The sequence below is a fragment of the Mus musculus genome, chromosome 5, assembly GCF_000001635.26.
Source record: "Mus musculus strain C57BL/6J chromosome 5, GRCm38.p6 C57BL/6J".
Classification (NCBI taxonomy): Eukaryota; Metazoa; Chordata; class Mammalia; order Rodentia; family Muridae; genus Mus; species Mus musculus.
Window position 1 is genome coordinate 51,900,785 of NC_000071.6, and position 13,920 is coordinate 51,914,704.

At 41.7% G+C, this 13,920-nt stretch overlaps 1 protein-coding gene across 3 annotated transcripts in view; it reads right to left on the bottom strand.

Annotated features, from left to right (window-relative positions):
* The window catches only part of Ppargc1a (peroxisome proliferative activated receptor, gamma, coactivator 1 alpha), a 661,605-nt gene that overhangs the window by 446,536 nt on the left and 201,149 nt on the right, over nucleotides 1-13,920 (bottom strand). The window contains exon 2 of one of the 3 annotated variants that reach the window (XM_006503776.4): nucleotides 11,922-11,986. The exons of the other annotated variants lie outside the window; for them this stretch is intronic. Coding sequence (XP_006503839.1) covers nucleotides 11,922-11,939 — 18 coding nt within the window. The 5' untranslated portion in view covers nucleotides 11,940-11,986. The remainder of the gene's footprint in view (nucleotides 1-11,921; nucleotides 11,987-13,920) is intronic. 3 annotated transcript variants of the gene reach the window in all.

A 13,920-nucleotide genomic window follows, 5' to 3' on the forward strand; every position in this document is an offset into this window, starting at 1 on the left:
GTGAGGAAATATCTGGTCATTGATTGAAAGCCACCATTAAGCAACATTAAGAAACATGGAGTCATGTTTCAAAGTACGGGAATACAGACTTCTCTTCCACTGAAGCTTGATTGGGACAATTCTCAAACACTGAGCCTCAATGCATTACACCACAGAACATATATTTGTTAGAAGTAAATATCCTAGCTACACTCCCCGAAATTGCCAAGAAATAGAAACAGTCCGCGTGTCTACCAACAGATGAAGGAATAAAGGAATATGGTACATCTTCTTGATAGAATATTATTTGGCCATAAACAGGAACAAGGCCATGGTATTTGTGGGAGAAAAGTGGGGATACAACTGGAGAGCATCAGGTTAAGCAAAAGAAGTCAGACTAAAACCATTACAGTTTCTCTTATATAAAAAGGGAAACCTACATTTAAATGAATGTGTATGGGTGTGTAGAACATGAAAATAGAAGGGAGATTGTAAGAGAACAGAGAGGGTTCTAAAGGGATGTGGTAAATAACTTATTTAGTAAGTCCTCAAGACATGGAATCGGGAGGAATTGTCTGAAAGGAGCAAAGGAACTCATAAGATGGGCACAGGGCTGATGGAAGAGGGGTAGGGAGCTGAAATAAGTAAAAATGAAGTATAGTGATGCCTGTGTTTGAAGCCATTACTTTCTAGACTAACTTTTGGTATTAATTTTACAACTAACTAACTAACTAACTAAAGGCCCTACTACGCTTGTTAAGGCAATGTTAGAAAAAGTACAAGGTGCTTAGTGATGATTTCGAGCTGCTGTTCCAACATAGTCAGGTGAGGATCTCTGGCGAGGTGTACTTCTAGCCATATTTCCATGTGAAATTGGCTTTCTACTGCTCCTGGTTGGTTTCAGGGTTTTGTTGTTGTTGTTGAATGTTGGTGACCACATCTGGAGCCTCACACACTCTAAGCAAGCCTGTATCAATGAACGGTATTTGCAGCACTGTTCTGTGATTCTTGGATAATATGGATTTGGGTTGTTTGTTTACTTCCTTTTCTGTTGCTACAGCTGTATATATCAGACTCGTTAACTTATTACAGGAACTTTCTTCCTTATAGTTTCAGAAGTTGGGACTTCTACAGTTGAGGGACTGCCTTGTGGAAACCTTCTTGCTGGTGGGGACCTTTTTGCTGAGTTCCAAGTTGATACAAGGCTTGGTGGTGGAACAGCAAGCATGCTGAGAAGAACTGCTTTTATAACAAAGCTATTGTGTTGATAGTCTATTAATTCACAAATGATTGATTCACTCATGGGGGCAGAGTTCTCATGACTCCATCTTCCCTAACCTTACTTTTCCAATGCCATTAGCAAAGGATTTGAGGGTTTAGGGTCCCAGAACATGAAGCCTGAGAAGACATATTTACCTTATGGTAGAAGGTCTTCCTCCCCCACCATAAGAAGGCTATAGTGAGATTATAAAGAATAAATTGTGAAAAACAAACAAGCAAATGAACAAAACTTCCTAATGGAACAGTTTTTCAGTTGAAGACACCTACTTGGCTTGTGCTCCTTGTGACCTCGACTCACCAGAAATACAATAAGAAAACAAAATATCTGCTCAGATTTTTTTTCGTAAGACCCAGCAGACCTTACAGAAAGAAAACTTGATTTACATCATTAGATAATGTATACCAGGACATAAAAAACAGAAATATGAACTCGAAAATACATTAGAATTTTCAAGGCAAAGTCATTTTTTTTCAAGTTTGCACTAGGTCGTCTAGTAAAAATTCAAGTTGCTTTCCAAGCATTCTAGCTTATGAAATGCTTCACTGTATTTCAGCAGATAATTACTCCTTTCATTTGCTATTCCAGCTTACCACTACGATGGCAGTAAAGTAACTTTAATTTAAAATTCCTGAAGATGCTTAAAAGCAAACAAGTAACATAACTTACATCAAAGAGATCAGCTATCTACTTGGAACCATGCCTGGACCAGGGGCCTAGAGTGCCAACCTGGGGACAGCGTTGTGAACCTTTTCGCAGGTAGCTCACAGGCCAAGCTGAGAAAGAGAATAAAGCACACTGCCTTAGCAGGTACAGTCGCTTCCTGTGCTTGTGTCGGTGGTTGTGGTTCTGAGAATGGTGTTGCAAGGCCTGATCGCCTTCTATTGTTTTTCTACCAGCCTACAAATGGAGGACTCTAGAGGAGAACGATTGACATCCACCATTTGCAACAATGAAAGCATAAGCTCTTTAAGGAGAAGATTGTATAACTCACTCATTTGGTCCAACATCTATCTCGCTGGGCACAGAGCTGTCTCCTACAGAAGATACCTGGGCCATGATAAGAACCATCCATGGAAGGGGTCATCCAGTATAGATAAAGAAAAACCTTGCTCTGTGGCAGCATTCTCTACCCAAACTCAAGGACATCCTCTAATTTTCACAAAACCCAAGGGCTTCCCCTGCATACGGCTCAGAGAGAAAGATGTCCACTTTACCATGCTTGGGGAAAAGGTATTGTGCCTAAGCTTTTTACCAACTGATTTCTCTCTGGAATCTCAGAGGAAGAAAATTCCATGCCCTCACACAAGAACCATGGCACCTCTGTCTGGAACCCAGCTGTATTCAAGATTTACTGTGTGGCCCTGGGCAGCTCATTGGACCTCACTGGGTCTTAATTTCTTCATCTGGAAAATGAAGATGCTATGTACATCACAGGCACAGCATCTCAAGGTTAATGCAGCGGGCTGATACTGAGATGTAACTGAATGGGGGAATATCTAATTCTGGGAAGGAAGTCAGGCACAGCAACCCACACTTCTGGGTACAGATAGCATGTGCAGGATCATAGCACTGAGCCCCGGGGTCAGTCACGCTCATGAGGAGCGCAATAAGCCATTCACCATACACCACCTGGAGTCTTTTATTGTTATTGCTAAAGTGGAGTTGATAAAAACAAAGCAAAAGGTCGAAGCCCTAATTTATCAAAAGTTATTGATACAGATTGCATATTGACAAGCAAAGGGCTGCATTTAGACTCGAGTCAATAAATCCATTTCATAATACAGTCCAATCCCAACACTTCATCCCCAGATCCATCCATCTAGATATTAGAAATCCATCCTGCTTTGCCTGCAGTCTGTCAAATGTCACCACAGAGTGCAGAAGCCACCCTGCCAAGTCTATATCCTGAACTAAATCCCAATGGAAACTTCCAGATATAAATAACCACTATGAGCATACAGGAAAGAAAAACAGTTCTGCAGTCTCACTGTTTCTTTCTTTTTACACTTTAACCTGCGTTGAGAAAATCATGCTGTCCAAAGCCAATCCAAAACTAGGTTTAATCAACTGCATTTTCTAGTTACTGTGTGACAACTATTTTAATCTGTGGGGCAGCATTTGGGGCATGGACATAGGTTCTTCGGTGGCATTTTTGCAGGCAGTCCCTGAAGCTTTTGTGCCTTGAATCTCAGTAGGCAGTAGCATCTAATGATGCTTTTGTCTTATGATATGAGGACGGGGGGGGGGGGTGAGTTCTACCTCCTTGTGGGTAAATGATGAAGATGCTGCAGAGTCAGTTTTAAGGAATTCCTAGTTTAGCAGGGGAAGAACCTTAGTCCCTGGGTGTTTGTAAGGTATGGAAATGTGCTGTAAGAAAACAGAAAGCTGAGCCTGCCCATAGAGCTATCCTCACTTAAACTGCACAAAGCCAAGACTTTGCAACCTGAGCCTCAGTTTTGCCACCCTCAGCAAGTGAAGAGGTCTTAATGCATAGTAGGGATGCAATAAATATCTGTTTTATCATAACTTGAATGGAGAAATAGTAAATTATTGATATTATTGGCTGTTCAAAGAGCAATAGTCCACTGTGAAGAGTATATCCTTTGCCACCAGAACTCAAGATAGTAGAAGCAGACAAGGATGAGATGAGAACTCTTTGCCTCAACCCCAGACAAAGGAAATGGTCAAAACTGGGTAAAGAGGTCTGGAGTGTGTGTGTGTCTGTGTGTGTGTGAGAGAGAGAGCATTGTGTGTGTCTGTACATGTGTATCTGTGTGTGTGTGAGTGTTTGTGTGTGTCTTTGCATATGTGTCTGCGTGTGTGTGTGTGTGTGTGTGTGTGTAAGAGAGAGAGAGAGAGAGAGAGAGAGAGAGAGAGAGAGAGAGAGAGACTAACATCTCAAAGATAAGGCATTGCAGAGTCAGAGTCTGAGGCATGGACACCCCGACTCCCATTAGGGTGTGCAGCCACTCCTTGCCCTGGCTGGGGTTGACTCCATGACGGTTTCTTGCAATTTATGAACTAACACCTGTGCTCATTTGCTCAGGGAACCAAACCCCACTTTAATATTAGCCTCAATCAGGTTGTTAAAAACTGGAAATCTACTGCAAATATAAAAGCCTAAGCAAAGATTGGTTTAAGATTATCTGGGCTTTGGGATTTTCTGACCACAGCTGAAGGAGAGACTTGGGGTAGACACAGGTGCCTCCCTGGATAAAGCAAATTAAAACAGTATGGAGGCAAGGGATGTCCCACTTGCCTATTGAGTTGTACTACATGTTCTGAGTCTTGAAGCATGACTTCTTTAAAAATCTGTCTTTGAGAACAATAAATAAAAACTGTGGGGCTGGTTAAAATAAGAAGAAGGACAGGAGGGTGTTTGGGGGAAGAAGAGGAGAGAATATCAAAATATCTGGTCTCCCAGGTCCCTGCAATTTGGCAAGGCCATGTGGGATTTCTGTGCTTCCCAATGGCACATGGGGAATGGAAATGAACTTCACTCAAGCTCCAAGGTCCTTCCCTGAGCCTCCATCCAGGATGAGCCTATTTCCTCTGCATCCAGAGTTAAAGAATTTATTGCTGTTACTTACACATGACAGCGAGTTAGAGGACACAACATAGCAGGTCCCCTGGGATCCCCCATCTATCGCTGCCACTATCATTCATTGCTCCGGAACTTCCCAGGCAGTTCATCTGGGGACCACCCATAGGACTTTCATCATCTCTGACGTCCTCCCTCCATTCTTCATCTCATATGGCTCATTAAATCAAGTTACTTTGTAAAAATTAAAAAAAAATTTACTTGTAAACTTTACCATTGTCATAGACACCAGTATCAATTACATCATTTTTTCCCTATGCTGTGGGTAGAATCATTATTAATAAAACAGCATAGCAAAATAATCAGGAAAATAGCTCTGCCCCTGCTAGCTTTGTGGTGTTGGGCAACTTAAATTTTCTCGGCTTCAGTAATATTTGTAAGAGGTTTGTGCCACCTAGACTGCCCCGCCCCCATATGAATAGACCTTTTGGAAACACTAAGCATAAGACTGTCTATCATCCTTCCCTCGGGGTTTGCTGACATTGTGATTTCTCCTTGGCGTATTAGTTGGAGCCATTCTCCTGCTTCAACCAAAGCCAGAGCCATTCAACAACACATTCACCACCAACGCAAAACTTAAACACAAAAGTGACTGCAGCCACTTCCTGAGCATCCATTAACTAGGAAGTGCTGTGCTCAGTCCTCCCCACATGTCATCTACTTGAATCTTCATTCTGACCCTATGAGGAAAGCCCTGGCTTAAAGAGCAGTTCCCACTGCTTGTAACCAGAGAGACGGGATTCCAACCCAGGGTGTCTGACTCCCAAGTCTGTGCCCATTTCATTGACATTATTATAAATTCCCTCTACCATAGCCCAGTTGGATGCAGCCTCCTGCTCTCCCCTATCAGGTGCCCTTCTCCCCCCGCCCCCCACCCCCGGAACTTGGTAACTCTACACTGTAATATAATTCTGTAGCTGTTTATCTGCCCTGCGACCCACCCCCATTATTCAGGGTAACTGTTCCTACTTTACGCATTTTGAAAGCAAAACCGTTCTAAAATTTCCCAGATTTTGAGAAAGGTTTGCAATACACTAGACTAAACAGTTTCTTTACAGCTCTGGTCATCTTTAACAACACCAAATACTGTCATGTTCTGTGATGTAAACATGACCGCAGGGCAGGCTTTCTCTGAGTGGTGTGTGGGGGGGTGACTGTTAAAAACCCTGACTCCCAAGTCCCTTCCCGGATCTATTGAATCAGAACCTCTGGGTTAAGGGGCAGGAATCATTCCAATTTAAGAACCACAGCCTTAGGGGATGTACAGGCTTTTGACCCTGCTTAACACTCCCAGATACAGCAGGACTCTTGTTCTCAGGCCTGCTTTTCATGCTTTTTCCAACCTCTCCCACCCTTCAACTTGACAGCTCTCTCTTTTCACTGCCAACCGACATGGCTGGATGAATATCTCCAATTTCTTCTTCTACCAACTAATGTCATGATGTCTAAAATGTTTTTTTTTTTTTTTTTTTTCTGTAGCTGTAGCACACTTTCTTGCAAACTGTTAGCAGATGCCCACAATGAAGCATCTTATCTCAGGGCTGTTTTATGGGCCTGAGAGAACCACCAGGGTGTCCCTCCCTAGTCCGTGGTCTCCATCAACACAACCTTCCCCACATCCTTGGCTAAGAACAGTGGAATAGGTGTCTGGCACATCTGATCATACTTTGTGACAGATACCTTATTTTTAACATCTGGTCAAGGCTATCAGAAAAGGGGGAAGAGAAGTCATATTAATTAGTTGGTGTCGTCCAAAACCATAGTATAACTATTTCAGTTTAAGACTATATCCCTAATTTACAGCAGAGCCACTGTGGTGTGTTTGAAAAGTCACCTCTTACAGTGAATATTCCTACTGTGGGAAACAGTGATCTCTGTACTAATAATTACACTACCATCTACTTTTGAAAGGCTCGCGTGAAAACTAAGTCAGGGGAATTTGTCTTAAAAAAAAAATCTCCTCTGTAGAAGAGAATGTCACAGTATCCCAGAAAAATCTTCTAACCTTTAAGTTTTAGTTATCTTATATTGACCACGTTCTTAGGATGTTGGTATGCTATCTAAAAATAAGATTTAAGAAGTAGGTTTTAAACTGTGGGTTTTTTTTTTTAATTGTAAGAAAAGTTCTTTTAATGTTGCTATTGACTTTCTTTCCAACACTGATAAGTTTGAAACACAGAATTTAGGAGGTAAATTCGACATTATGGATATGAAGTCAAAAGGTGGAAAGGTCGTTTGGAAGCTACGATGTGATGGGAAGATGTCAATGTTGGTAATCAGAGCAAGGTTCACAGTTGTATATGCAGAAAAAAGACACAATATCAGCAGGTTGGTAGACACGGGTTAGAAGTCTCTTTGGGGGCTAGTCTGTCAACTTCCGTAGGTTTCAAGTTCTTCAAAAGAAAGGGGGCAAGGGAGTTTATACATATATACAACTAAAGTTCAGTCAGACATGAACAAGAATGAAGCCACTGGATTCAACCAGATGTGGGTCACGGTGAAGGACATGAAGCATTGAAGGCTTGAAGAAAGACTAAGGAAGCACTTATCTGATCCTTAGGGTGACAGTCACTTTAGTAGTCTAGTAGCTATGCACCTCACTTGCCTAGGGCTTACCCTAGAAGCCAACAAAAGCAAATACATCTATACTCACAAACTGCCCGTGGCAACCACTCCTGACTCCTTAAAGCCAAATTTGCTGGTGTCATTCACCCAGTGAGTCCACTTGGTGCTATGTAAGTACCCAGTGATAGAAATCTGCTCTGTGCTCCTACACCGATCTGAATTCCAAACCAATGGGTAAGAAGCCAGACTGTATGTTTATGAGAAACAAGATACACAGGAGATAGGCCAGTTCCTGCCATCGAAAATATCTCTGCTATTCACTAGGCGCCATTTTGAAATATTTTTTGTTCCCGTCGTGATCATTATAGATGTATAGATGTTTCTGCCTATTTCCCAATTCGATTGAACTATTGCAAGTCAAGAGTTCATACTACCTAATCTTTGTTTCTTTGACATCTAGGAGAGAGTGGTACCTGAGGAGTCAACAAATATTTCTTGAATGGTGGATCCTAAGTCTCTTTATTCACTTTTCCTCCAGGATTTGCTATAGTTCGCATAGATATGAAGCCTTAACCTAGAGTGCCTGATTACCATAGCCACTGTCTATTAGAGACTTATGTTATACCTGTGCTTCCTAAGGTCTTTCCATATATTAACTCAAATAGACCTCACACCAAGATGTGACTAGTAAACTTCTCCTTTTACGAGTAAGCAAAAAAGAAAAGGCTATTTTTATCAGTCACACAAAAAGAAGCCATACCAGATTTGACCTCCAGGAGGCTCCACTGAGCTACCACCCAAGGACACACAGAATGGAGCTTCCTGAGTTGAACACGTTCAGGTCACTTCATCTAAATATCACCAAGGGGACTTTCAGAGAAGCAATTCGCAACCCGCCTGCCCTGGGCAAGCAGGTCAGACTTTGGGACTTCCTGTTTCAATTCACCTTTCTAAATCCAACGGACTAAAAATAACCACAAGGGACGAGTCTCCAGAACCGCAACAGGAGCTGCAAAACACTGCAGAGGACATGTCCGGGAGAGAATGGTCCTCGCATTTGAAAATACTGCCTGTGCTTTTCAGCATCAGCAAGTTGTGTGTTGTGACGAGGAAACCAAGTTTCCAATTATTGGAATTCCATAGTGTATTTAGTTATGCAATTATCTTACTGTATTAACAAACGCTAAAGCACAGCCGCGGTTGCTTGAGACTCAGGCAATTTTTGGAAGAACAAAATTTATTCTTTCCCTTAGTTGATTACTTCTCAGGAGTCCATCCGTTCCTCTGGATTATAGAAATGATTCTATTTTTGAACTGCTTCATTCAGAAATATAAAGCAAGCCAGACCCTCACTGTTTGCCAATCCAAATTTAACCCCAGTACAAACTAAACATATTTCGTCGAGGGGTGGGGTTGGGGGGAGAAATGTCCACAAAATTCACATCATTTTCTCCCATGAACTGCTTCAGGCTCTTTTTCTCTTTTGAAATTCCAATGACTATAGTGTAAATAGAAATTTTAAAAAGTGGTTGTACAAATTGCATGCTTTCAGTGATGTGAACACAAATGCATTTCTGTTCATTTGCTTAATAAGAATTTATCCCCACAAAGTTCATAAATCAGGCTGTAAAGCCTGGAGCACACCATCAAAACATCAAAAATAGGTGTTCTCTGATGCCTCCGTTGCTACAGCAAATGTGAAATGCAATCATGCGAAATTAAACATTCCATACGTCTTCTATTCATTCTCTAACTCTCTCCCTATACTCCAAATAGGCTATCACACTTTGAGTTTAAGGGGACAGAAAGGGAATCAAATTTCTTGTTTCTGGAAGCATTTACAAGTAATAGGTCTTTTCATTTAGAGCTTTTCAGCTAAGAATCACCAGGCTGTTTACACATAAAACATAATTAACCCATACAGTCTGCTACATCCCTGCCTAACAGGAACTCTCCCTGATGATGAAGAGGAGAGCTGTTCTTATATTTTCTCAGCCTGAATGTGGTCCAGGTTTTTAGAGGTGATGTCTCATTTCCTTGTGTGTGACTAAGAGGTATCATCTCACAGAGGAAAACCCGGCCCTTCCTTCCCAAAAGGTAACAATAGAAGACAGACTCTGGACTCTGATACTTTCCCTTTTGAAATTAGTCACAGAACGGGTGAGATAAGCCATATTATTTGCCTCTGCTTTGGTTTGGGAGTGGTAAGATTTGGGATCGTAACAGTTCCTATGCCACAGGACAGCTGGGATATGATGAGATATAATTCACTTGTTTTAGCATCCAGCCTTAGCAGTGTTAGCAGTTATTATCAAGCCACTTACCTATGACACCTGAAAGTTCTATCACAATGACCTCACGAGAGTCTCACCATCTTCCCACAAAGCACTGGAAGTATATGCTATTACTCCAAATCTTCTGATGGAGGGGGGATTTCAGACAGGCCCACCAACACTCAGAACTTGAACCCCTGGATGCCAGGTTAGCATATTTCCACTATGCCTCTTTCTATCTAGGGAAAGTCAACAGACTGGTTCAGACAGGTCTCTGCTTATTTTGTGGGGGAGAATAGAGGGGTCTTGTTTGAAAGGAGACATAAAAAACATGCTGCTGCCAAAGTCTGACTTGCATAGAAAAAAAAAAAAAAAAAAAAAAGATCCCGATAGGCAGGAGACAGGACAACAAGACACCATCATCCTGATTTCTGCTAACTATGAAATGAAAGTTAATTTCATGCTTTGCATCCACAGACAAAAAGGTTCAGAGCTGTTTAAATTCTCTTCAGCCCAATGACAGTTGGTAAACAGGAAGCTTCGTGTTCTAATGCTTGAGATCACCCTTTGGATCTCAATATATTATTTATGCACCCGGCTTAAGATAAACAACAACTCTGAAGTAGGTGAGTGGTCTCATTTAGCATGAACTTTTTTTTCCCACTCTGACAGTTACTTTAAAACATCAGTAAACAACCTTAATTCACTTCTAACGAATTAGTAAGCTACTGCTGTGTCTACAGGAGGCAAGCAGATTGTATTATTAACCAAAACAACTTTCTCCCTGTCAGTCATCTGCACCGCACAGAGGGCTGTGAGCCTTGCATCTTGATGCTCAAAGCAATCCGAGGGCACACCTGGTTCCGGACGGTATCTTCTGCGGTAGCTCTCTTCCACCTTTGACTAGCTCTCTTGACTCTGAGGTGCAGAATGGGCCCTGGAGAAGGTAAATTCTCTGTACTGCTTGTTAAGAAAGATATGAACAGATGAGAACCTTTCCAAAGGGGCAGGCTTTGAGGACTGTTACCATGAGTCCCCTTATGGATAGAAATTAACCTGAGACTACCCTTAACGGACCTGCAGGGGCCACCATAAATATTTGAAAGGGTTTCATGTTTAAGGGGGGGATGCTTGTTTGTGTGTTTGTTTGTGGAGATAGACAGTAAAATTAAGATTCAATTCAGGGAAGGGACATAAAGGATAGACTTGTCATCAACTCCGAAACAATGACGCTGTTAGTAAAATGTCTGCCCCTCTGGGGGTGCTCAAGCAGTAGAGGGATGGAGTCCTTAGAAATAGCCAACAGACATAAGCTCTACAACTTCATATTTAAATCCTACCACTGAGCATTAAAATGGACCCCAGGAAGTTTCTAAATCCTTTTAGGTTAGGGGTTTTTAAAGGGTACCATCTACTTTTTCCAAGGAAACTTTCATGGGTTAAGTAGTGGGGACATAGCCAGCTAGGCCCTGGTCAAATACCACTTCTAGGATGGTGGTTGGTTCAGGTACCTCATGGTACTATTACAACAAGAAACTCAAGTGAAATAGCTGCTGGAGGAACAATCATTACTTCTGCCCCACACTGGGGCTACGTGGCTTTGAAACCTTTGCCATCTAATGGGTAAGAGGCATCTTTAAGTCACCTAAACACTAACATGATATGAGAAGGGTGGTGTATACCCAGCTCACCATTCATTTTGTCCTCCTCTCCTCTCCTCTCCTCTCCACAAGTCTGGAAACACAATACTTAGCAAACCATCTAGTTGGCATTTATCATCGACATGTCACTCACCCATAGTGAAACCAGCCCCTCCTCTGAAATACAAACTGAGGGCTTTAAACACAAGTTCAGTGCAGCTTATGGGGAGGGGGGGTTGGGGGGGGGTTGGTGAGGAGAGAAAGATGAAAACACCTGGAATTTATATAAAGAGTTTATAGCAGCATTTTGATACACTGTGTAGGCATTTATTATTCCAAATTATCTAGTCAACTTTATATAAATTTACAGTTTTATAGAAGAAGATGTATTTTTCTACATCCAACATGTAGATAAAACATTTGAGAGGTCAGAAACATTAAATTCCTCAAAGACAGCCAGGTTGTCAATATCTGGGTGTGAAACATGGTGTTACTGAATTCCTGATACAGCAAAAGCAGACATCTGGTATTTGCAGTTTGGAGCAATAGAGAAGAACATGACAAGAATGTGTTATACTTACAAAGTACCCTTCATCCATGGGGCTCCAATTTTACCAATATTAGTTCACTGATTTTCGCAAAAAACCTGAAAGGCAGAGGGTAGGTTTGTGTTACCCCCACTTTGCAGATGTGGACATTGAAGTAAAACAAGGGGGCACATTATGGGGCTCTGACAGAGAGATGGGGGCAGGGGAGAGGATAGGGTTATAACTTAGGTCTTCCGTATCACAACATAACACTCTCACCCATTCCTCCCCCAGAGACTGATATTCTCATTCAATTCTTATCACAATCTCAGCTTATACACAGTTACACCAGGTTAGCAGGAGTGAGGGAAGACCTGAATTATTATGAAGCCAGACACTGACATCCCTTTAATGCCCTGAGGGGGTAGGACATGCTTCTCGTGTTCTGTTTAAAACATGGAGGGTGGGTAAGGCAGACAACATGCAACCATCCAACTGAAATTTGGCCTGAAAAGAATGTTTCTACTGCTCAGTTCGTTGTACGTATGTTCACATTTCAGCATATGGACTTGTGTTTAAAGTACATTCCAAGGGAGTCAGAATGCTTCAAATGTGATCTCACAACAACATTTTTAGAAGGGTTTATTTTTAACAAATCTTTCTAAGACATCACGTCTTTTCTACCACTCATGGGCCATTGTTCACACATCAAAACAAGACATTTATTTGGTTGCTACTACAAGGAGTTTATCTTCAAATGTGGCTTCTTGGAAGACACAAGAATGTGGATAGTATGGGTCTTGCCATGAGGAAATTTTTAATCTTGTGGTTTGGTGGTGTTAATGAAGATACAATCACCATGGTCAGAAACCTTCCAGAATGTTCTGTCAGTTTCTGGACACTCCTAGTAAGTCAAGGACACTTTCTCGGAAAGAGTGTCTTTAGGAAAAACTCTTTAAAAAGATGAATCTACATATAGGCCATGCTATCAGAAATCATAAAACAGGTTTTCCTAGAAAATATGAATCTAGAGTATCGAAACACACATGATTTCAGGGTCATAGTCTCACGTGACCTTCTCTGTACTCAACCATGCAACACTGATTTCTTTTCTCCTCAGATATCCACATACCTTCCCACTCCAGACTCTCTTTCCATCTCTTTCTCTGCTACAGAGCCACTGTGGGTTACCCATCTCCTTCATAGGATCACTGCCCAAAGACCCACTCCCTGAACTTGCCTCCACCACATCTAGAGGAGTTGCAACCCATCATGCAATTTTTCCCTTCCTGTCTTCTCTATTTCTCAGACTTACCATGCCCCTGTTGTATATGGCCCATCACTTTGCTTTTCTATATCTGCCTACTGCAACAGAAACCAAGCAAGGCACATTTGTTCTCCGCTAAATGTAGGACCAAAAGAAACCATATGCATAATCAATAACTAGTCCTGGGTCTCCTTTTGGATCCACCTCTTTTTCCTCTCACTGGGGTACAGTTGTAATTGGTAATGAACGAATGTCAATACTAAATAATAGATTTTTTTGTACCACTCGACCGAAGAAACAGAAACTTCACTAACATTTATGAAGATGGTTGCAAAACAAAGTATTATAAACATACATTTTATCTCTTTTTTTCCTCTTTTCTTGATCACTGGTACAAGTTGAGTGATCCCCTTGCTTGGCCAGCTCTTCATTGCCTCTTTGCAGCCCTCACCCTCTCCTCTTTCTCTCCCTTGCCCTTTGTTTCCCAATATGTGAAGTATGGAAGCTGCCAGTGCAAATTTCCCAGCTTCCTCCAATTTCAGAAGCTAAGGAGATCAATGACAGGATGACAGACCAAATTATATCCAAACCTTTTTGCATCTCTTGACTTAATAGCTCTAACTAAGCACAAATTTACCTCAAAGGTCCCAAGATCACCATTCCATACCAAGTGAAGCAGAGACCCTTGGAGGGGGCCACAATTTGATCATCTAGGCTCATATAAATGCATTCAAGCTTTAAAGGAACACCACAGATATCTCTGCTGAGCTGTGTCCCATTCCCCAC